Below are 24,163 nucleotides of genomic sequence, written 5' to 3'. Positions count from 1 at the left end.
GATGGGTCTGGCCAGGGTAGGGGAAGGAAATGTGTGTGTCTTGGGTGTCTGCTGGAGTTCAGGCCCTATGCTTGGTGAGATGGGCACTGGGGTTACGTAGAGAGTGCAGCAAGAGGGGCTATGTCACAGGCTGGAAAGGTCAGATGGGGAGGGTGGGTGTAGGGACATCATGTGTCTCTTCGCCTCTCCATCCTCAGATGATGGTCTGACCTACCTTGAAGTCCAGTCTTGCCAGAAGAGGTACCTGAAGGTAGAGCCCTCTGTCCTCTGGGGAGGCCACTAGCTGATGGCATGTCTGATGGGGTGAAGATGCGGTGTGCTATAGGGCCTGACTTCTGGAAGCTGGGTAGGGCTGATATGGGGGTACAGGGGAAGGTACTCTGAGGTCCCAAGGCCAGGTGCCAGCTAGTACAGGAATTAAGCCAGCTTGGAGCTTCCGTGGGTACAAGGCCCAGGGTTCCCAGGGGATTGGGTTCTGGGGCAGGGGCCAGGTCAGGCTCTAGACTCAATTGGCAAAGGATCTTGTTGTCTGTGTTGGGGTTTCTCAGCCTCAGCACTGTTGATATTTTGGATCAGATAACCCCTTATTGTGGGGGTGGGGCTTGTTATTGTAGGGTGTCTAGCAGCATCCCTGATTTCTTCCCACCAGATGCCAGTAGCATCTCCCCGCTTTCCCCAGTCTCGACAATCAAAAATGTCTCCAGTCGTTGTGTAATGTCCCATGGGAGCAAAATTATCCTGAATTGAGAACCTCTGGTCTACAGCCTCTTGCTGCTTTCACTATGCTGTACAAACGTGGAAAACTGGGGCGGGTCAGTGGGGAAGACGGACAGTGATGGGCCACTTGAGCAGAGTTCTGAGGGGTGAGGAGTGCTGGGGCAGGAGAAGGTCATTTTTTTCCAGTAGACAGAAAAGCAAGTACAGAGGCTTGGAGGCAGCAAAGTTGGGGAACAGTAATCCAAGAAGGACCCCAGCCCCAGAGGAAGGGGCCTGGAGGCTTAGGGATTACAACTGCAGGAAGATACCTCTGCTGGTCCCCTGTGGCTGTTTGCCCCCAGAGCTAGTCTCCTGCTGACCCTCTGCCACCTCGGAGTCTGTGACACTCCTCCTAATCTTCCCCTCCACTCCTCAGTGAGATGGAAAAACTAAGAGCTGCAACAGGGTGGGACTCAGTCCAGCTGGTGGGAGCCCCAATACCAGCCGTGGGAGGGAGGGCTGTTCCTGGCTCCGCTCACAGATTCCAGCCAACTGGCTGGAGGAGGGAAGGCGGCCTCGCCCTCTTCCCCACAGGCCCCTCCTTCCCTAGGTCAGGGGTCCTGGCTGAGACTGTGATTTATTCCTGTCATAATCCAGTGGTTGCTTTGGTGAGAGTTGGAAACATGTTGGTTTTCCCTTCCCAAGTCTAACAAGGCCTGTTTCCGCCTCCGCGGCCGCTGCTGCAGTGCCACGCGGTGAACTGTCCAGGACATGACAAAAGGGCTCGGTTAGCTGCCCGCTGGTTAGAAGATGAACAGCTCAGAGCTCGCCCTGCCGACAGGCGCTTTCCTTCCCGTTGCCCAAGCGCTGGCCTTTCCTCTTGGCCGTCTGCTCTGTGGGGCCCTGGATACCCCTCCTTCTGCTCATGTCCATTTCTGGGCCCCAGGGTCCTGGCCTGGGGAGGTAAGGTGGGGGAGGCTGCAGAAACAGGTGGGATCTGGAGACTAATTAATATTTGTGAATAATAATGCTTGCCCAAGGAAACAAATCAATCTGTGTTTGCATATTTATGGCGAGGACTCAGGAGTGATCCCAGCTGTTCTCCAGCCAGGGAACCCCCCATCATTGGTGTCACATGGTCCCTCGGGCCCCCACAGAGGCTGGCAGGGTGCTTAGGGTGGGCTGCATGGAGGTGACATGGCTTCTGTGTTTTGTAACATGAACCTTCTGTGACGTTCATACGCGAATGCTATGGTTTGCTCTAGTGCCTGCTTCTTCCTTTTCCCTCAAAGCAGTGATTCCCAGGCTCTTTGGTTTCACGAACCAATACAATTTCCAAAAGTACTCAAGAGCCAGATATGGGGTTGGCAATTTTTTATTTTGCTAAGTAAAGGCATTATAAAAAAACAACTGTTACCTGCTATCCCCATCGTTTCATACAGGAAAGAACATTTTAACACCAAGGACAAAATTTGAGAATAAAGGACAGTTCTTCCCAAGAAAGGGCAGTTGGCAGCTTTACACTGACGTAGCAAAGGAAAAGGATATATTAAAACCATTCTGAATGTGGAAAAATTGTGTCCAATTATATTCTATAATATCATACCGTATGTAATTGTGTTCCTGCCCAAGTATGTCAGCTTGGCAGAACGGATGGTCCACAGTGCAATTCAGAGACGAGCTTGAGTGCCCAAGTGCCCCGGCCTTGTTTTTATCTTGGTTGTTGAAAGCCCAGGCTCACCCAGCCATGCTGGTGAAGTGGGTGCTCTGCTGTGAAGACCGTTGCATGGATTCACAAGGTGCTCAGCCTTGCAACCGCATTCAGGCTAGCAGCAGCCCTGCCCCCTGTTCCTTTCCCACCTTCTCCCCGCAGGTGACCCTGGGACTCTGGGGGCTGGTGTAGGGCCAAGGTCTAGACTTTAGGCCAGGCCTGGGGATCCAGGGCTGCTCTGCTCTGATGAGGGAGGCCCTGGAGCTGGGAGTGGCCTGAACCGCCTGACACCAGGGCAGGCTCTGTGCCCGGAGTCCGGGGCGGGAGGCAGTTTGCTTTCACCAGGAGCTGGTGAGGGAGAGACCCTGGCTCGTACAGCTGTGTGGTTGCCCGAGTAGTTGCCTGAGAATGTGTTTGTGTGTGTCCCTTGTGTTTCCCCATCTCCCTGGGCATCTGTGTCCTTGTGTCCATCATGGACCACTGGAAGAAGCTCTCTCTTCTACTTTCTGGATCTGAACAAAGTGTCCTGAGCACCCCAACCCAGAGACACGGGGTTCCTGGAGGCCCCAGGTTGGGGGTAGGGTTACCTGAGGCTCAAGTTCTCTTAACACCCATGGCCAGACTCTCATCCAAGCTTGTACCACATGGGTGTCTATTCTGGGAGTTTACCCCCACGATGGCTCTCCTGGGAGCTCTGCCCCCACCGTGATGTCTGTAACAGCACGTTACATCTCTGTGATAATGTATGGGGAGTTGCACCCCTGTAATGTCCTTATCAGGCAGCTGCACTGTACCCTCTGGGTGCACCCACGTGATGTCTAGACCACATGGTTAAACCTCCATGATGTCTGCACCTGGGAGTTACACTGCTATGATTACTGCACCAAGGCGGCTACAGGGGATTAAGCCTCTGCTCATTGTACTGGGGAGCTGTATCCTGTGATGACTGTACTGTGCATTTTATTTTCAGAGCAGGGAGATATGCTCGTGCTGGGGGCCTATGTCCCTATGAAGCCTGCCTGGCAGGGGTTACATGCTTGGAATGCTTGTTCCTGGGAGTTAACATCTGTGACTATTGTAGTGTTATACCCGTGATGCCGGTACAAGGCCGCCGTACCCTGTCCTTTGGTGCACCACAACTATTGAGTTATAAACTCATGTATCTCAATCAGGGGCTCCAGGATGGTCCATCAGAGGCCCATACCCCCATGATGACCTGGCCTGGCATAGGATACCAGATGTGTCCACAGGCCCAGGGAGGAAGAGCCACTCATAGTCCACCACTTGATGGCCGCTGGGAAGGTGCTCCATTGTTGGCTGCATGTGGCACCATAGCGCAAGCTCAGGCAGGGCCTTAGTGATGTGTGACCCCCATCCCAGCGTGGCCTTGCAGGCGTCATTGTGGTCTCAGCCGCCTGAGCTCTGGGATCATGGAGCAGATCCCCCCCTCCAGCTTGGTGTAAGTAGACACCCATCATGCCCCTTCAATGTTCTTACTTTGTTGTTCAGCTCCTGTCTCAGATTTTTGGTGAGATCCTGGGACAGGGGACAACTCCCACCCCTTTTCCTTTGGGTTTGGCCCCATCCCACTTTGCAGTCCCACCTGCTTTGTCCAACACCTTTGCTCAACTGCTGCTCCCTGACCTCATGACCTTTGATTATCTCAGTTAAGACAAGGGTTCAAATTTCAGAAAGGACCGGAGCACCTTTGAGCCCTGCCCCTTCCTGTTCACCTGCCCTGTCACCTTGAAAATTCTCTTACCATTGTGGGTCAGCGGGGACCTGGGTCTGATCACAACTCCCTGACCGAAGTCCATGGGTATCACTGCGGGGCCCCAGGGCGTGTCCGTCATCATGCACTCTGCTCTGTTGTGTCTTCACAGCATTCATGAGGGATTGACCACGTCTCATCCCTCTGCCCAGAGCGTGGTGTGATCAGAGCTTGTGGGCACTTCCATACATTCCCTGGTGCCCCCCGTGAGGGGTATGGGAGAGAGACCCTGGGGAGCTCACTCTCCCTGGGGCCAGAGAGCGATAGCAGCGTATCTCCCATGTACAGTGCGGCCACACTAGAGGCTTCACCCAGGTGTGCCTGGGGGCACTCCAGGCCAGGAGCTTTGGGAGTAAAGGCCTAGAGGCATTCAGCCAGTCCCAGAGGCTACTCAGTCTTTTTGTGCATAGCTTCCTGTCTCAAACATCGGCGCGTGAGGCTCACACCCCATCTTCCCTACACTTGTTCGGCTCTGGGCTTCTGGGGCAAGGGCAGAAGAGATGTGGGGTTTGAATTCTAGGGTCTAGCACCCCCATTCCTGGCCACTAAGGCCTCCCTGTGGTTTCTCTGTGAAGTGGGAAGGTGCCATGGGAATTGGGTAGGACGAAGGTGGCCAGGCAGGGCAGCAGCAGCTTGTCAAGAGCACGTCCTGGCGAGCACTGATGGGTTGTGGCTTTGGCTGGAAGCCTCTGATACCTGGAGCTCGTCTTCTGCTAACAAGCCTGTGTTCTGGGGCCTGTGCTCAGCGTGCTTGTGGAGTCTGGCCTCCCACCTTCTTCCTCCCTGCTGGGGAGAGGAGGGGCAACAGAATTATCCCAGGGAGACTCCAGAGTCAGTCTGCTTAGCCCTTCACTGCTCCTTGTCTGTCTTGTCTCTCTGTCTTCTGTGCCACCTGTGTCTCTCTGACCCTGTTTCTCTGTCCTCTTATGGGGGTGAGTTAGAAGCTCAAGGTCTGGAATGGAACACACTGTACATTCTCTGATGTCACCCACTCCCTGTACCCCCTACTCAGGTTTAGAGAATGGCCTGAAGGCCTCCTGCACTCTTTCTCCCTCCACTGTGACTATTGGGCTGTCCTTATGGGTGCTGGGGAACCAGTGAGGAACTTGGGTGGTCACTGGGGTCAGAGGTCTAGGTGGTCATTGCGCAGCCCAAGTGGTGGGGAGGTCTGTTGAACGAGGCTCTGCATGGTCAGTCGGTCAGTGGGGGTCAGGAAGCGACAAGGGTGGCCATTAGGGATACCAGTAAATACCAGCTAACTAGCTCTGCCCTTCTCTCCATTACAGGTTGATTGTCCTGGGCTGTGGCTGGCTGTGGAGCTAGAGCCCTGGATGGCCCCCGAGCCAGCCCCAGGGAGGACGATGGTGCCCCTTGTGCCTGCACTGGTGATGCTTGGTTTGGTGGCAGGCGCCCATGGTGACAGTAAGTCTGAATCCTCAAGGTGCAGATCTCCCAGGTTGAAAGGTGGCATCCTTCCCAGCAGGACTCTGGGATGGGGACAGACCAGCTACTAGGAGAGACAGGATGGCCAGAAACCCTTTAGACCTTCTGTCCTAGAGAGCCCCCACTGCTTGGAGAGCCTCTTTCTAAGGAATACCTGGGTACTTAGGAGCATCTTTAGGCACCAGAGTGGGGCAGTCGAATCGTGACCCTGTCTTACGGGGCCAGGGTGAGACCTGTCCTGGATTCATGTGGTCACTGTGTGATGTGCCTGTGCATGTGCTGTGTCCCCTGTTGCAGATCTGTGCTGAAGGCACAGTGTGAGCTACAGCCAGGGGTCAGCATGGGAATCGGGGGGTGGCACGCAGGGCATGTGTATGGATGCATGCCCAGGATGCCAGGTGTGTCCATAGGCCCAAGGAGGGTCAAAAGCAGGAGCTACCCATAGCTCTTCCCCTACGCCGGACCCTCAGGATCCAAATATCCAGATCTGAGCCCCTCCTTCTCTTTTCATGGGGACCTTCTAGGCAAAGGAGCATCCCCCCTACCCCAGCTCCTCAGCCCTGGAAATGGGGGAAGGATTGTGTTTGGCCGGCAGGAAGCTGAGCAACGCCCCTGTGTGTGTGTTTGTGTTAGAAGGGGGTGGAATTGTCCCCATCCAGATCCAACTCCGAACTTTGGTCCCTTTCCTGCTGCCCTTCCCCCTGCCTGGCACTATGAGACTGGCCGCAGCCCGCCCCGTCACCATGGTTACCACTGCTTGGTTACTGGTGGGAGGCGGGGCACAGGGCAGATTTAGCCAATCTGCAAGCTGAGGGGGAGGGGCGAGGTCGGAGCCAAGGTCCCTGGGGGAAGGGGCCGTTCCCAGCCTGTCCAGAGCCCAGGGGTGATCCAGGGCCAACCCTGGGGTCAGCCCATGGGTCACCAGGCCATAGGGCTCCCCCACCCACCTCCGCCTCCGTATCTCTGGGCACAGATCTCTCCCCTTGCCCCACCGGGGCTCTTTCTTCTAATGGCTCATTAATTATTCAGAAACATTCTGGAGTGGGTGGGACTGGCGTGGTCCCGCCCTTTGTCCTTAGGTGCTGGGTCCTGGGTGGAGATAGAAGGGAAAGGAGAAGGGGCAGGCATTCCCAAGGGGTGGGGCGAAGGGTCATGGGAGCACCAGGTACCAAAGAGAGGGCTGGGGAGATGAGAGCAAGGAACAAGACAGGTGGGGAATCACATGGGGAAGTGGGGCAGGGTATCTCCAGGCTTGCCTGGAACCTGCAGGGGCAGGTTGGAGTAGAAAGCCCTATCAGGTGTGACCCCTGTGGTTGGCAGGAAGGTGAAGGCTTGTCCAGGTGTGGTCAGCAGCTCTTGGACACTGAAGTACGGTCCTTGCCCTCCCCGCTGACCCAACCCCAGGCACTCTGAGGGCCTTCAGACAGGAGCTCTAGGGCAGGGGAAGGATGGCCCAGCTGGGCTTCAACAGATAACACATTCTGGGAGAAGAGCTGCCCTCCTACTGCCTCAGACCCAACGCGCTCCAACCTGTACCCCTCACTCTCATCCCCTAGCCTGCTGTCTTCCCACGTTCTCTCCTGTGAAAGGCATTACCACCCACCTGGTCACCCAAGTCAGAACCTGGGCCTCCTCCCAACCTCCTCCCTCCGTGATATCCCACATCTAATCCATCACCAAGCTCCGTTGCTTCTACCTTCTGAATATCTTTGGAATGCATCCACTTCTCTCTCTCCCGCCTTCATTCAAGCCACCCTCGGCTCTTGGGCTTTTGCATGCAGCAGCCTCCTGACGATTTCCCTGCCTCCAGTCTTTTCCTTCCTAATCCATTCTGCATTCCAAAGGTAGAGTCATGTCACTCTTCAGTTTAGAATCCTTCAGTCCCTCCTGCCCCCAGGCCCCCAGGGTTGTAACCCTTCTCTAGGCCCTGCATTATCAAGCTTCTATCCACCTCGTCCCTTGCTGTCCCCCTACCCACCCCACTCACCCACCATGCTGACTTCTTTTAGTGGCTCACCAGTTCCCAGTAGGAATTGGTAGGGGCAAGGCGGAACAGTTTTTAAAGCAAAGTCAAGCACCTCCGTGCTGGTTCCTTAGGAACCAAAGCCCAAAGACCAGGTCTTGAAGGTAGAAAGCAGCTGAAGAAGCTGAAATCCTGCCTTATCCAGGTAGGGAGTTCGGGGGACTCAGGCCTTCTCCCAGGCAGAGAGCCATGGGGCAGGAGCCCGGGCTCGGGGTCATGGTGACTGAGCCCCAGGAGCCAGGGTCTGTCCTCCGGGCCTGTCTTACACTGCACACACTTTTGGATCTCTCCCTGCACTGAGGCCGGTCTCGGGCTGAGCTTGGGCAACTACTAGCCAGGGGCAAGTGGCCATGCATGGACAGGGCCACTGCAGAAGGTAGGGTAGGCCCCCCAGAGAATTGATGGCTGGGGCAGTGAAGCGCGGAGCGGACAAATGTGTTTCAATAGGCCTCTTAACGAGACAAATGAATGGGGGCCCTGGCCTCTGAGGGGAGTGGAGGGAAGCGGGTGGAGAAGCAGCTGCCAAGAGTTAGCCCAGAGGCCCCAGCGTCAGTGCCGCACACGCAGCTGCAGTGGAGATTTGGGCACACATTGGGGTAGGATCTGCCACAGCGCAGCTTCCCCAGCTGGGCTTCTTGGCTTCTCGGGAGGGGAGGTTGTGGGGCCAGAGGTGTCCTGAGCCAGGGCAGAGTTTTTTGCTGATCTCAAGTGCGTGTCGCGTGCCTGCCTTCAGGCAGGACCTGTAGTGTGGAGGCACAGGCTTGTGAGCAGTGACCACAGGGTGTGCTGGGTGGGTGCAGTGACACAGGCCATGGCAGAAGCATCTTGGGAGGGGAGTTGGGAGGCTTCCTGGAAGAGGGGAGCCCTGAAGGGTGAGTGGACATTTGCTAATGGGGGCATATTGCATAATGAGGTGGGGTTTAGGGGAAGAAGCAGGAATGTGGCTGGGCTTCTCTGTGGAACTCATGGGAGAGCCACAGTGAGAACCTGACAGCATGGGACAGAGGTGGGGTCCTGGGACCAGGTGGGAGTGAGACCCTGGGTATGGCCCATGTACCCAGAATCCCAGAGCAGGATGCGTGCTGGCTGGAGGGGTGGGTAGTGGGTGGTGGGTGGGTAGACAGAGGTGGGCAGAGGCTGAGGAGCTGGGAGTGTGTCTGTTGTGTCATTTCCCTCCTCCCCAGAGCCTGTGGAGCACACAGGGTCTGTCGTCTGTCGTCATGCTCTCCCCCTTGTTCTATGGGTGGCCTGTCTAGACTCTGCTCCCTGTGGGACTTCCCACAGTTTCCGCTGCTTTCTCTCTCTCGGCCTGTTTCCCTATTGCACAATGCGGATAATCACGCCTACCTGGAAAGGTTAACTGAGGTCACGTGGACGAGGTGCCTGGAACCTAGTATGTATTCCCCTTATCTGAGGCCGTGACCTGCGGCTCTTGCTGTGTCCCTGGGAACCAGGCTTGTCTCTGAGTGGGCTCCAGGGGGCACCAGGAGCAGTCAGAGGAGCTCACTGAGTCCCTGCCTAAGCTGCTCAGAGCCGGGGAGATCTGCCTCTCCAGAAGGTCCCTGCCCTGCCCTCACTGGCCCTCACAGCCCTGCCTCCGTGTTCCCTTTGTGTACGTGTGTATGTGTACTCCATGGGAAAGGCACAAAATAGCAGTCAGTCTCTCTATAGAAGAGCCTTGATGGTGGCCCAGTTTGACTGTCCCTGGGGCTGGACCCCTACAACCTCCCTGGGAGGTGGTTGCAGCCGCCCTCTTCCAGCCAGTTCCACTTATTCCTTTCTTAGGCCACTTCCTCCTACCCTGCATGGGTTTGGTGGCCCGAGAATGTTGCCGTGCATACCCCGGGAGCTGAGCTGAAAGGGCTCTGCGGCTGTGTGTGTTGGGGAGGGGGCATGCTCTCGTGGGGTGTCAGGCCAGGTGGCAGTGGGTAACTGGCAGAAAGGCCCTCCTGGTGTGTTCTGGTGGCACCCTGTTGACCCAGTCTCAGAAGTTGTGTTCAGATCTCCCTGAACACCAGCTGTGGGTCAGGCACTGGGCAGAGTAGTCAAAGTAGCTTGGTTTGCTGCCTGCCTGGGGACCTGACACTGTGGGATCTGGTCAGTGCTGGGATGGGAAGCCCCGGGCGCCTCAGGCCATGGGACACAGAGCAGGCTCCTGCAGCAGCTTGGTCAGGTGGGACATGAGAGAGGGGCTGGGCTGGGCATGCTCAAAGGCAGGGAGGAGCCCGAGGACCTGGCCTGTCAGGGTAGCCTGGGTGGTGGGTCCAAGCTGTGTGCTCTGCACAGTGCTGGGCCTATACTATAGTAGGTGATCAAAAAATACTTGTTGAAAAAGTAAAGAAGCCGGGTGTGGTGGCTCACGCCGGTAATCCCAACACTTTGGGAGGCCAAGGCAGGTGGATCGCCAGAGCTCAGGAGTTTGAGACCAGCCTGGGCAACGTGGTGAAACCCTGTCTGTACCAAAAATACAAAAAATTAGCCAGGCATGGTGGTGTGCACCTGTGGTCCCAGCTACTCGGGAGGCTGAGGTGGGAGGATCGCTTGAGCCCAGGAGATGGAGGCGGAGGTTACAGTGAGCTGATTGTGCCACTGCACTCCAACCTAGGTGACAAAGTGAGGCCCCCCTCTCAAAAAAAAAAAAAAAAAGACTAAAGAAAGGTGAGCCTGAGAGCTTGGGAGGACCACATTTCAGAGGGGAGTGGAGAGAGGAACGTCAGGCCCGTTGGTAGCTGAGGAGAGGTGTGGTTAGATCTGAGCTCCCCGAAGATTCTCTGCTGAACGAAAGGGGCAACGCCTTGTCTCCGGTGCTGTGTCCTGCGGGTGGAGGTGGATTGGAGGGAAGCGGAGGGCGAGGCCTGGTCGAGGGGCGGGGCCTGCCTGTCTGGTCCCCCGGGCTGCACTGGGCCAGCCTGGCCGAGTCTGTTGGGTAGGCGGGCAGGGTGCAGGCTCCTCTCCAGCCTCCAAGGGAGGGGAGTTGTTCTGCCTCCTCGATAGCCCCAGGCCTTGGGCACAGCCCAGCCTCCCACGGCTCTCGGGCCCTCCTCCTTCCAGGCCGCCGGTGACCCACACCTGGCTCTCCTCCCCGGCGTCTCCTCTCTGCTTCTTTGTTTGGAGCTGAGGCCCCGCCCCGCCCCGCCCCGCCCCCAGGCCCACTCGCCCGGCCATTCCGGTTCAGCAGGTTCCAGCGCCCGGTTTCTGCCGCTGCAGGTCCCGGCAGGAGCTGGAGGGGGGCACTTTTTCCCCGGGTTTCTCTCCCGTGGTGCAGCAGGGGCCGCAGTCCTCATCCTCCTCAGTTTCTCAGTTCGGTCCTTCTTTCATTCTCCACCCCTGGGTGCCAGGAACTGGGTCATACACTGGGACAGGAAACCAGACAGGCATGCTCTCTGCCCTGCCCAGGGTTATGTTCTAGGAGGGGAAGCAGCCATTAATCAAACACCAAAAATGTGGAAAAGTAATAGCCTCACACGTGTGCCTAATAAACCGTGAGTGAAAGTTATAAGCTCAGCAGGTAGGTAATAAGCTAGGAGCAGTGCTGTGGGAGGCAAGGGAGTTACCCTCGAATTTCAAACCAGGAACTGAGCACATGGGTTGGGGGCAGGGGGACTGGAGAAGGCAGTGATATTCAAATGGAGAGCAGAAGGATGAATGGAAGTTAGAGGGTACAGTGGAGGTTGGCAGAAGCAGCAGCTTATGCAAAGGCCCTGTGGCTGCAGGGAACATGACATTGCTTCTTTAGAGGAGTCAAAGCTGGGGCTCTGGGGAGAGCAGCTCGGTCAGACCCGGTGGCTTTGTCTGCCATAATAGGTGTTTTGTTTTGAGAGTGATTCAGGGGCCTTTGGAGGGTTCTGATGGGGCTGGGTGTCTGGGGAGTCTGTCAGCTCACTGTGGACACTAAGTAGAGAACAGACGGGAGGCATGGGGCAAGCCTGGAGGCAGGGCCTCCTGCGTGTTAGGCCAATGGGGTGCCAGTCAAGGGAAGGTGGTATCTGGACTAGGGTGTGGCAGCGCAGATGGAGAACCCTGAGCTGCTCTGTGGAGGGCTTCAAGTGTGGGGGAAGAGTGCGCGGTATGGGGGTGGGGGACAGGAGACACCCCCAGTGGAGCCTGAGCAGGAGAGTCGTGTCTGAAAGCACCTGTCTGGAAGGAGCAACAGGGGCCAACTTTGCAGACATCTGCAGTTGGGAGAGCCTGGCGCCTCATTCATATGGCATTCAGGGGAAGGGCAAGGCACGCTGGGGGGTTCTGGACCTTCTGTGGTGTCTCCTTGTCTTTCTAGCCGCTACAGCCTCGCTGAGCTGGCTGCCCAAGCCTGCCCTAGGCACTCTAAGAACATAGTCAGTCCCAAGGTCTCCCTCCAGGGAAGGCCATAGGCAAGCTTAGGAGTGAGAAGGCTGGATCAAAGCCTGGCTCCACACCTGTATCCCTCTGACTTGCCAGTCATTTCACCCTCTGAGCCTCTATTTCCCCACCTCTTAAATGGGGATAATAATGCTACCTACCTTATGGGATTGCTGTGAGACTGATAATGTTGATACGAATGATGGCCTCACTCATGGAAGGCCCACCACGTAAAGCAGTTTACAGACATTCCATCTATGACAGAATCCTGTCTCGCTATTTTGGAGATGGGAAAACAGAGGCTCAGAGATGGTGAGTGACTTGCATAATAATTACATAAAACCCCCAGAGCCCCTGGCCCCTGGAGTTCTGAAAAGTTCCTTCCCTGCTGGTACCTGCAGCTGCTACTCCCTACCTCGCTCCCATAGACCCTCTCCTCTTTGGAGACTCTGCCCCATCTGCTGACCCTTCTCTGCTGGATCAACACCTTCTCCATCTCTGCTGGCTCCCATCAGTATTTAAACATTGCCTTTCATATCTGTCTTCAAGAAAAAAAGAAAAACAAAAATTCACAAACCTCCCTTCCCCCCTCATCCTTTCCAGCTGCCGGCTGTATAGTCACCTGTACTTCCCTCTCTCTCTCATCACCTCCCAGTCATTCTTTGGCCATCTTTGGTCTGGCTTTGGCCCCCCACCCACCACTCCACTGACTCTGTTCTTGTCAAGGTCCCTGACAGTCTTGTGTGAACTGTTTCGTACCAGGTGTTTTACAGTCAAACATGCCTGGATTCAGGTCCCAGATGTGCCCCTGATTGGCATGTGACCTTGGACAAGTGACTTGACTCCTCTGAGCCTGTAAACTGGGGATAATAGCAATGAAGGACTAAAGATAAAGAACCTGGTGCAGAGTGGGTGCTTGGCAAAGGATTGTGATCATTGCACACGTTTCTGTGCCAGGTGCCAGGCTGGGCCTGGGCTCCTGGGGACCGAACAGGTGGTCTAAAAGGTCATTTCTCACGGCACTAGCCCTTTTTGGAGCTGTTCATTGGCCTGATTAATAGGAAACGGATCAGCTGTCAAGATTAACGAGTTACTGCTACAAGATTGTAGCAAATGGGTTGGGCTTCTCTGGGTTCATGACCCTAGGTGGTGGAATTCTTAGGGATAGGGGCTGCAGGTTGGCCCTGGTATGTGTACTGAGGTGATGAGGGTGTGGCAGTGCCATGTCTGAGGCCCCACCTTTCTTTTTTTTTTTTTTTTTGAGTCTCGTTTTGTCACCCAGGCTGGAGTGCAGTGGCGTGATCTCTGCTCACTGCAAGCTCCGCCGCCTCCCGGGTTAACACCATTCTCCTGCCTCAGCCTCCCTAGAAGCTGGGACTACAGGCGCCCGCCACCACGCCCGGCTAATTTTTTCGTGTTTTCAGTAGAGATGGGGTTTCACCGTGTTTGCCAGGATGGTCTCGATCTCCTGACCTCGTGATCCGCCCGCCTCGGCCTCCCAAAGTGCTGGGATTACAGGCGTGAGCCACCGCGCCCGGCCGAGCCCCCACCTTTCTTTTCCTCCGTCTGCCTCCCTGTGGACACCTTGAGGAGACTGTCAGAAGGCAGTAACCAAGTCAGTGGGGGAGGGATGGGAGAGGCAGATTTACAGGAAAGCATTCACCTGGGAAGACATCCAGAGATACTTAGGAACTGGACTGTCTAGGCCTTGGGGACTGCTGCTGGTATGTGGGGGCTGGGAGAGAGGGAGGAGTCACGGTTCCTGGCTGGAGCCCCGGGGTGGATGGTGGTGCCATCACTGAGATGGAGAGCAGGGGGAGGGACAACTCTCTGGGAGAGCTGGAGCTCTTCCCAGAAGCTCTCCAGCACGCCTTTTTCCTGGAGCTTGGAATTGATGTGGGGAGGGCAACGGAAGGGTGCAGTGGTAGTGTGAACTCCAGACTCCGAACACCTGGATTCGGATCTTAGCTCTACCACTTACCAGCTGTGTTATATTGGACAAATCTCTTAACCTCTCTGGGCCTCTAGAAACAGATAACAGTTATAGCACCCACCTCATATGCTTAACAGAGTTAAAAAATGTTAAGCTCTCTGAACAGTGCCTGGCACGTCCTAAGCGCTGCATAAAGGTGAGGTGTCCGTGTTTTCTTTGTAGGTCTTTCTCTCTGCTCCCATGACTGCCACCTGCCTCACTGGCCATTCCTGTAGTGACTGTGCCGTGGTGACTTGGTGTCTCCATCTCTTCCAGGCAAACCTGTCTTCATTAAAGTCCCTGAGGACCAGACTGGGTTGTCAGGAGGGGTAGCCTCCTTCGTGTGCCAAGCCACAGGAGAACCCAAGCCACGCATCACATGGATGAAGAAGGGGAAGAAAGTCAGCTCCCAGCGCTTTGAGGTGTGTCTGTGGTGGGAAGGGGTAGGCAGGGCTGAGGGTCTGCCCACACTCTCTCCTTTCAGTCTCCCTCCCCATGGACCTTTTGAGGGTGGGAGGACAACTGACCCTGAGCAGGCTCCTGTGTCCTGAGTAGGCTGTGACCCCACGTCTGTCCCCTTGACAGGTCATTGAGTTTGATGATGGGGCAGGGTCAGTGCTTCGGATCCAGCCATTGCGGGTGCAGCGAGATGAAGCCATCTATGAGTGTACAGCTACTAACAGCCTGGGTGAGATCAACACTAGTGCCAAGCTCTCAGTGCTTGAAGGTACGTGCTAGGGAGACATGTGGCACAGTGGGCTGCCGGGCTGAGGTGCGGGAAGAGCCAGCCAGCCTTGATCCTACCCTGGGCCCATGTGCATTTGGCGGAAAGGAGGACTGGCCACCTTGGGGTCGGTGAAAGTCAGTGGTGGACAGTGATAGTCATTGGATCTGACCTGGATTGTGTGGCTTATGCTGAGGCCAGCCATGTGGGGCATGATGCATTTGTATTCTACTGCTGAGCTGGGTCGTCGCTTGGGTGGGGTCTGGGGTCTGACTCGAGATGTGGAGCTGCAGCTGTGTATCCCTTGGGTTATGTGGTTATGGCTGTGGCTGTGGCAGTGAACCTGATTTCCATGTGGAGCCTGGCCGTAGGTGTCAGGTGTGTTTCTTGTTGCCCCTGTGAGCTGAGGCTTGGGGCTGTGTCCGTGGATTTTAGTGTCTTCTCTCACTTGGTGGCTTCTCCATGCATTCACAAGCATTCCCTGGATCACCTTGAAGTCCTCTGAGCATCGAGGAGGAGAGAGCTGTGTCTAAGCCAAGTCTTGAGGACAGGTGGGAGTTGGGGGTGGCGGTTGGCAGTTAGGCAGGTGCCCAGGCCCAGAAGCAAGAGAGAATGGAGCTTTCAGAGAGCTCTGAGTAGTTCAATTTGGGTTTTCTGGAGGGCAGAGGGGGAGCTAGAGAGCACAGGAAAAAGGGGAAAGCAATTCAGCATGAGTCTGGAGAGGTTTGGAGGGCAGATTACACAGGCTCTGGCTGAGAAATGAACACTCTCCTAGGGACATAGGAAGCCACAAACAAGGCGGGGGTGACATGATCAGACCCCAGCCACAACGGATTCATCAGTCTGAATTTGTATTTTCAAAATATAGCATCGATTGTTGCTTTCTTTTTTTTCTTTTTTTTTTTGAGACACAGTCTCACTCTTGTTGCCCAGGCTGGAATGCAATGGTGCGATCTCAGCTCATTGCAACCTCTGCCTCCTGGGTTCAAGTGATTCTCCTGCCTCAGCCTCCCAAGTAGCTGGGATTATAGGCATGCACCACCATGCCCGGCTAATTTTGTAGTATTAGTAGAGATGTGGTCAGGCTGGTCTTCAACTCCTGACCTCAGGTGATCCACCTGCCTCAACCTCCCAAAGTGCTGGGATTATAGGTGTGAGCCATTGCACCTGGCCAATTGTTGCTTTCTTTTTTTAAATGTGATGTTGATACCTGTTCCTTTTTGAAGAATTGAAAAGTATAGAATAGCACAGAGGGAAAAATTAAAATGTCTGTCTACCTCTACTAATAACATTTGGTTATTTGCTCATGGTCTATTTTCTGTGCATATATATATACACATATGTGTGTGTGTGAACAGAAATGGGACCACATACTGTCTGATGATTTGTAGACTGCTTAAAAAATATATATATATATATATATGACATTTTTCTTGTCATTAAATATTCTTCTGTATCATTAATCCTTTTTTTTTTTTTTTTTTCTGAGGCAGAGTCTCGCTCTGGAGTGCATTGGTGCCATCTTGGCTCACTGCAACCTCCACCTCCTGGGTTCAAGCAATTCTTCTGACTCAGCCTCCCGAGTAACTGGGACTACAGGCACGCACCACCATGCCCGGCTAATTTTTGTATTTTTAGTAGAGATGAGGTTTCACCATATTGGTCAGGCTGGTCTTGAATTCCTGACCTCGTGATCCGCCCACCTTGGCCTCCCAAAGAGCTGGGATTACAGGTGTGAGCCACCGTGTCCGGCCTGTATCATTATCCTTAATGGCTATGGGTAAGCTGTCACATGGAAGTACCCTAATTTATTTAGCCATTCCCTTATTGTTGGACACATATGTTGTTCTCAGTTTTTTGTTTCTATAAATAAGGTGCCATACACATCGTTGCAGATGGATGTGTTCACCTTCCTCATTATTTCCTTATTCTAGATTCATGGAAGTGGAATTGCTGAGTCAAAGGGCATATGCATTTTTAAGCCTTTCCATATTTCCAGAAGATTGTGTCAGTTCATACTCCTGCCAAGCAGGGCAGAAGAGTACCTCTTTCCTGCACATCTTCCCCAGTGTTGGGAATTATCATCAGAAAATTTTTTGCCAAGTTAATAGGCAAAAAGTGGCATCTCAATTTAATTTGCATATCTTTGATTACAAGAACAGCTGAACATCTTTTCACATTGGCCATTTTTACACCATAACTTTATCTGTTCACAGCCACATCTCATTCGGTTACTCTTTTTGTTGTTGTTGTTGTTTGGTTTTTGTTTTTTCTGTTTGTTTGTTTTTTGAGACGGAGTCTCTGTTGCCAGACTGGAGTGCAGTGGTGATCTCGGCTCACTGCAACCTCTGCCTCCCGGGTTCAAGTGATTCTCCTGCCTCAGCCTTTCCAGTAGCTGGGACTACAGGTGGGCACCACCACGCCCAGCTAATGTTTGTATTTTTTGTAGAGATGGGGTTTCACCATGTTGGCCAGGCTGGTCTCGAACTCCTGACCTCGTGATCCACCCACCACGGCCTCCCAAAGTGTTGGGCTTACATGAGCTACCATGCCCACTGCCAGTTACTCTTTTGCATCTGTGTCTCGTGTGAGTCCATGGGCTCTATAAGCTTAGAGGATCCATGGCGGACAGTGGTTAAGACTCTGTACCACTCACTTCCCATGTGTCTTTGGGTTAGTAACTATGCCTCTGAGCCTCATTTGCTCCATCTGTAAATGGATATAATGCCTACCATCCAAGCTGGTTTGGAAGATTGAATGCTCTGTATGAAGCACTTCCCAGGAGGGTGGTGGTGGTTGCTGTGGGGCTGGAAGCTGTACATCTTGAGGCCTCACCATGTGAGCTGAAGGTGGTTTTCCTCCGTGCTGCCTGGCATCATCCGGGTGGTGCAGCCCCACTGTCTACTCCCATGGGGGGACTTACCTGTGCAGTAGGAACTCAGAGAACAGGTCCTGGACCAGCATCACTGATTGCTGAGTTCTCAGGCTCCTCCCTGCCACTGCTGACCTCAGTTTCCCCACTCGTGACCTGGGGCAAGTATTTCAACGCTGCCCAGTCCTCCTGTTGGCATTTGTCCTAGCAGGGAGCCGTCTGCCCTGCCCTGGCATTTGGTAGGCAGCTGAAGGACCAGATGCCCCAGAGGGCTTCTTTTCAGGCTCTCAGATTGGGGAACAGGGCCTCCTTGTTAGTGTTGAAAGAGAAGTCCTTCAAAAGCGCCTAAGCCCCAGGTCCTGTGTCAGGAGCCCTCTTACCTCTGCCACTGCCCTGGGCAGCCTTATCTTTTAAAGGGTTGAGGAGGATGGAGGTGGTCTTTCAGGCCCGGAGTGAGGAGAACCGACTCAGACTGACAGCAGGGGCTGGGTGCGGTGGCTCACGCCTGTAATCCCAGCACTTTGGGAGGCAGAGGCCTGCACATCACTTGAGGTCAGGAGTTCCAGACCAGCCTGGCCAACATGACAAAACCGCATCTCTACCAAAAAATACAAAATTAACTGGGCGTGGTGGTGCACGCCTATAGTCCCAGCTACTTGGGAGGCTGAGGCAGGAGAATTGCTTGAACCCAGGAGGAGGAGGTTGCAGTGAGCTGAGATTGCACCACTGCACTCCAGCCTGGGCGACGGGAGACTCTATCTCAAAAAAAAAAAAAAGGGACTGGCAGGAGGTGTCTCTGCAGGAGGTGTCTCTGTTTGGTTTCTTTACCGGGGCGGGCAGTATATGTTTGTGCTTCTGGGGTGTGAGATGTGTCTGATGAGGCTGGGGAGAGTGTGGCACAAGTACCCAGACCCTGTCCATGTTCCGGGGAAGGGTGTGGAGCTGTGGGCCTGAGTGAGCCCCTCCTGCTTCTGAAACACAGCACCAGGAAGACAAAATGCTGACTTATCCTGTTGGTCTGTGTAACCTTGACCAGCATTGGGCTTGACAGAAAGGCGTGCTGGGGGAGAGCCAGAGGGTGAACACCCGCCCCCCGCCCCGTCTCACCCCACCCCTCCCCAAGCTGGGTGCCTGCAGGAACTGGGTGAAAGGATGGCTAGACTGGAACTCTGGGATGGGGCCGGCAGGAGCCAGGGCCATTCTTGGGAGACCACCACAGGGTCTGAGGAGGGCTGGGGAGGGGACGGAGCTGGTTGGGATCTGAGAAGTAAGAGTCCAGCCCCCTTCCTGAGTTGCATACAGCTCTGCCTGTGAGCTGGGCTCCTTGGAGAGTGGCTGAGGGCTGTCCAGGGTGAAATGGCTCAGGTGAAGATCAGTGTGCCCCCAAAAAGGAGTCCAGGCCTGCAGTCTCTTCTGTGGCCTCTGCCTTTGCCTCATGTCACACCAGGCCCAACTGCTCTGGCTAGGGCCACTCCCACCACAGCCCATGGGAGTGCCCCCCACTCATTCCCCATAGCCGTGCCCTTTGCACCCCGCTTCTGAGCAGGATTGTCATTCCCAGTGTGGCCTCCCCTCAACAACCCTGCCAGGGCTGCATATGAGGTGGAGGTGCCCAGCACAAGCTGGCCGGGGTGAGCCCGTCCTGGCTGTGATGAGCGTGGGGCCCGCCGCCCAGCGTTCCTGTCTGAGTGGTAATTGAAGCCATTAGCGCGCCAGCCTCTCCCTCGCCGGGTAATGGCAGGAAAAGCTCTTCTCGCTCCGCACTCTTGAGGCGGCGGCTGAATCACTCCCCCTCCAACCCGCCCGCCCGCTGCCGCCACTGAGACAGGGAATCTGACATTTTCCCTCACCAGGGAGGGGGAGCCCTGGGGGAGGGGAGGGAGGCAGGCCTGGATTCCTGGCCTTTCCCCCCAGGAGGATGGGGGGCAGTGAAGGTCTTGGAGCTCAGTCTGTAAGTCATGGATTCACCTGGGGCCGCGGGTTTCAGGCCTGGAAGGACTGGCTGGGAAAGCCCAGGAGGCCGCCAGACATTTAGTGGTGTGGGGAGGGCACTGATGATTTTGGGTAGGTTCTGGGAGGGACAAGGAGGCAGGGAGAAGAAAGAGACTGTGGAGGAGAGATGAGCTGTTTTGGACTTGTCCTGGGGGGGCCTAGCTCCAAGGTAGCTAGTTTGTCTTGGGGTCTGAGTAGAGGTAGCATTGTTTGTCTTGGGGTCATTGATAGGGCAGATAACGTGCACTCTTTGTGTGGTGTGGGTGCTCTGTGTTCCATGTTTAAGGCAGTGTGTGTGTGAAGTGTGTGGTGCAGTGTATATAGCAGGGGTGCTGCCTTGCAAGCTGTGTGCACAGAACGGGTGTGCAGTAGTCAGTGCACAGTGAGCTTCAGGCAGTGGGGAAGGGGCAGTGTGTGCAGCACACAGTGTTTGTGTGCATCAGGCAGTGCGTGGGTGTGGTATGTAAGCAGGTAGTGAGTACCTTATGGGCTATGTATATACAAGGAGTATGCATCAGGTGGTGGAGGCAGTAGGCAGTGTGTGTGTTTGTGTATTAGGCAATATATGCATGCAGTGTGCTGTGCTGCAGGCTACCTGTGTTTATATCAGGCAGTGTATGCGTGTTTATGTGCAGCAAGGGTGTGCAACAGGTGTGCAGTAAGCTGTGTGTAGCAGGCAGTGTGTGTGTGTGTGTGTGTACAGCAGGTGGTGTGCTGCAGGCTGTGTGTATCATGCTCTGTGTGTGTGTGTACAGCAGGTGGTGTGCTGCAGGCTGTGTGTATCATGCTCTGTGTGTGTGTGTACAGCAGGTGGTGTGCAGCAGGCAGTGTGTGTGTATGTATCAGGCAGTGTATGGTGTGTGTTTATGTGCAGCATGCAGCGAGTAGTTTGGTGCACAGCAGGTGGTGTGCAGCAGGCTGTGTATATGTATCAGGCTCTGTGTGTGTGTGTACAGCCGGTGGTGTGCAGCAGGCAGTATCTTTATCAGGCAGTGTGTGGTGTGTGTGTGTGTGTGTGTTTATGTGCAGCGAGTAGTTTGTGGGGTGCGCAGCAGGCGGTATGTTTATGTGTGTGTGTCTAGCAGGTGGTGTGTAGCAGGCTGTGTGTGTGTGTGCGCGCAGCGGGTAGCTTGCAGGAGTGTACAGCAAGCAGTGTGCATGGTATGTACATCAGGTGGTGTGCAGCAGGCAGTGTGTGTGTGTGTACAATAGGTGGTATGCAGTGGGCAGTGCGTGTGTGTGCGTGCAGCAGGCTGTGTGGTGTGTACAGCAGGTGGTGTGCAGCAGGCTATGTGTGTATACCTCAGGCAGCGTATGTGTGTGCAGCAGGCTGTGTGTGTACATGCGCAACAGGCAGTATATTTGTGCAGCAGGCCATGTGTGTGGTGTGTACAGCAGGTGGTGTGCAGCAGACTGTGTGCTTGTACATGCAGCGCATAGTGTATGTGTATCGATGTCAATGCTTGTGCATGTGTTTGGTGTGTACAGCAGGTGGTGTGCAGCAGACTGTGCTTGTACATGCAGCGCATAGTGTATGTGTATCGATGTCAATGCTTGTGCATGTGTTTGGTGTGTACAGCAGGTGGTGTGCAGCAGACTGTGCTTGTACATGCAGCACATAGTGTATGTGTGTGGATGTCAGACAATGTGCATGTGTGTGGTGTGTACAGCAGGTGGTGTGCAGCAGGCAGTGTGTGTGCCATGTGGATAGCAGTGTGTGTGCCATGTGACGTGCAGCAGGCTGTGTGTGTAGGTGTGCCTCGGGCAGTGTGTGGGGGGTGGGAGTGAACAGCAGGTGGTGTGTGCCTTACAAGCTGTGTGGGCAGCAGCAGGAGTGGGCAGCAGGCAGCCTGAACTGAAGTGTGGTGGGGTCAGTCTGGCACTGGCAGGAGGTCAGAGATGCTGTGTCTGGGCTCATTGTCTCTGGGACCCCGCAGGATCCCTGTTTGGAGCTGTTGGTCAGCCAGGAAGCTGGACAGAGTTGGATGTGGCCAGAATGGTCTGGTTTAGCTGTTCTCAGCACCTGCGGTGGTCCCTCAGCATCTCCTCTGTAGCCAGGCGAGGAGGTGGGGTGCACCAGATAGGGATCCCGCCCAGGCCTGCCTGCAGGAGGTCTTGGGACACTTTCCTCTCCCTCTCCTACCCCACCAAGCCCATAATCCCTTCTGTCTGTTCCCACCCAGCCTCAGTGTGCCCACCGGCCAGGACCATACCACCTGTGCCATGCGGGCCAGGGAATCCAGGTGTCTGGATGGAGTGCCTGGTGTTGCCAACCTTGGAGCAGGCTCTGGGGAAGGGCTATCAGGCACATGAAGTAGTGACCAGGGTGGGGGCAAATCAGTGCTGTGCTGAGCTTGGACCTCTGGGTTCTGCAGGAGCTCTGACCCTGGCTGGCTTTGGGGCTCGGAGGATGATGAAGGACCTCTTGAAATACCCCCTGACCACTCCCCAGCACAGTCCTTTTGGAAACAGCTCTAGAGACAGAGGGCCAATGATAGACGTTTGACCCTGTCCTGAGGTATCCTGGGCTGGGCTGGAACTGGAGCAGAGCTGGCGAGGGAGCTTCCATTTGCAAGATGGGTGCATGTGTGTTTCCTCAAGGAGTCATCTTTCTCTGCTCCACCTCCTGCCCTGCTCCAAACCTGTATATTCCTCCCACCCATGGTGGAATGACTTGGCCCAGGCCTGACTTTGATGGCTGAGGAGTTTGGGTAAAGGGCTATTGCAGGCACAAGATGGCTTCCCAAGTGGCAAGATGTGATCCCTTTCTATTGTCTGCATGTGTGTCTGGGGTAACAGTCTGCTTTGGCAGAAGCTGGGCCTGTCACCTACCTGATTTGCAGCACAGAGGATGTAGAAATGGCCCCAGAACCTGGAACCCAAGCCAGCTTCTACCCCTCCCTTAACAACTGAGGCATGACCTATATACCCCTGGTCCAGCTGCTGTGGTCCTCTGTGACCTGTCCTTCCACCCCCATGACCACAGTAGATTTCAGATCCACGCAGACATGAGGTTCTACAACCATTTCCTGGAGGTTCTAGGCCCCAGGCATGGGGATGGGAGAGGTATTAATTAAGTAGGCACTGCCGGGAGGGCCTTAAAGGTCAGACCCTGGGTTTCTTGGTACCTGGGCTCTCCTGTTTTTATTAGCTGTGATCTGCCTTCAAGTGCCCAAGTGGACTCCCTTCTGAATGGATGCTCCTGTTTAGCAGGTGGTACCCCTGCCTCTTCTGTTAGCCGTGGACACTGGGCACTTCCCCTGTGCCCAGCCTGACCCCCGTCCCTATAGTCACGGGTACTTGCAAGGCCTACTGTGCGTGTTCCCTAGCCTCATGACCACAGTGGAGCCAGTGGCTCTGGGAAGAGGCTCACCAAGATGGAGGTTTAAATGCCCAAATGCCCTGTGCGTGCACATTCTCCATCCTTGGTAAGGTGCTCCCTCCCACTGGTTTGCTTGCTGGGGAGAGAGGACTTTTTTTTTTTTTTTTTAGACGGTGTCTCACTCTGTCGCCCAGACTCTGGAGTGCAGTGGCACAATCTCAGCTCACTGCAACCTCTGCCTCCCGGGTTCAGACGATTCTTCTGCCTCAGCCTTCCGAGCACCTGGAACTACCAGCATGCGCCACCACACCTGGCTAATTTTTTGTTATTTTTAGTAGAGATGGGGTTTCACCGTGTTAGCCAGGATGATCTCGATCTCCTGACCTTGTGATCCACCCACCTCAGCCTCCCAAAGTGCTGGGATTATAGGCGTGAGCCACCATGCCTGGCCCTGAGAGGACTTTTTTTTTGAGATGGAGTCTCGCTCTGTCACCCAGGCTGGAGTGCAGTGGCGCGATCTCGGCTCACTGCAACCTCCGCCTCCGGGGTTCAAGTGATTCTCATGTGTCAGCTTCCCAAATAGCTTGGGATTACAGGCATGCGCCACCACGCCCGGCTAATTTTTTGTATTCTTAGTAGAGATGGGGTTTCGCGAAACATGTTGGCCAGGCTGGTCTTGAACTCCTGACCTCAAGTGATTCGCCCGTCTTGGCCTCCCAGAGTGCTGGGATTACAGGCATGAGGCACTGCTCCTGGCCAGATTTTAATCAGAGGAATGACATGATTAAACTTAAGCTTCAGAAAGGTCTGTGTGGGTGCATAGTTGGGGCTGGAAGGAAACCAATGACAGGTTGTTGCAGTCCAGGTGAGAGATGGCATTGGTGCAAATCTGGGTATGGGTAGGGGAAGATAGGGGAACAGATCACTAGAAGGTTAGAAAGAGGCTGGGCACGGTGGCTCATGCCTATAATCCCAGCACTTTGGATGGCCAAGGTGGGCAGATCACTTGAGGTCAGGAGTTCAAGACCAGCCTGGCCAACATGGTGAAACCCCGTCTCTACTAAAACTGTAAAAATTAGCTTGGTGTGGTGGCGGGAGCCTGTAATCCCAGCTACTCTGGAGGCTGAGGCATAAGAATTGCTTGAACCTGGGAGGCAGAGGTTGCAGTGAGATGAGATGGCACCGCTACACTCCAGCCTAGGTGACCGAGCGAGACTCCATCTCAAAAAAAAAAAAAAAATGAAGATTAAAAAGAGTAGAGGCCTTCCTGGCTACCTGTAGGATTGGGGAGGTGCAAGG

General features: G+C 54.8%; 1 protein-coding gene across 45 annotated transcripts in view; it reads left to right on the top strand.

Annotated features, from left to right (window-relative positions):
• Positions 1-24,163, top strand: part of PTPRF (protein tyrosine phosphatase receptor type F) — a 93,759-nt gene that overhangs the window by 8,594 nt on the left and 61,002 nt on the right. For 41 of the 45 annotated variants that reach the window (XM_074009826.1, XM_074009749.1, XM_074009812.1 and 38 more), the window contains 3 exons: positions 5,465-5,600; positions 14,231-14,376; positions 14,540-14,681. In XM_074009826.1, coding sequence (XP_073865927.1) covers positions 5,510-5,600; positions 14,231-14,376; positions 14,540-14,681 — 379 coding nt within the window. In that variant the 5' untranslated portion in view covers positions 5,465-5,509. Of the gene's footprint in view, positions 1-5,464; positions 5,601-14,230; positions 14,377-14,539; positions 14,682-24,163 lie in introns of those variants that run through there. The other 4 variants (XM_074009758.1, XM_074009721.1, XM_065523943.1 and 1 more) reach the window with 2 other exon arrangements.

The sequence above is a fragment of the Macaca fascicularis genome, chromosome 1, assembly GCF_037993035.2.
Source record: "Macaca fascicularis isolate 582-1 chromosome 1, T2T-MFA8v1.1".
Lineage (NCBI taxonomy): Eukaryota > Metazoa > Chordata > Mammalia > Primates > Cercopithecidae > Macaca > Macaca fascicularis.
The sequence above is the reverse complement of the archived record's forward strand: the minus strand, read 5'-3'. Positions and strand labels throughout refer to the sequence as shown.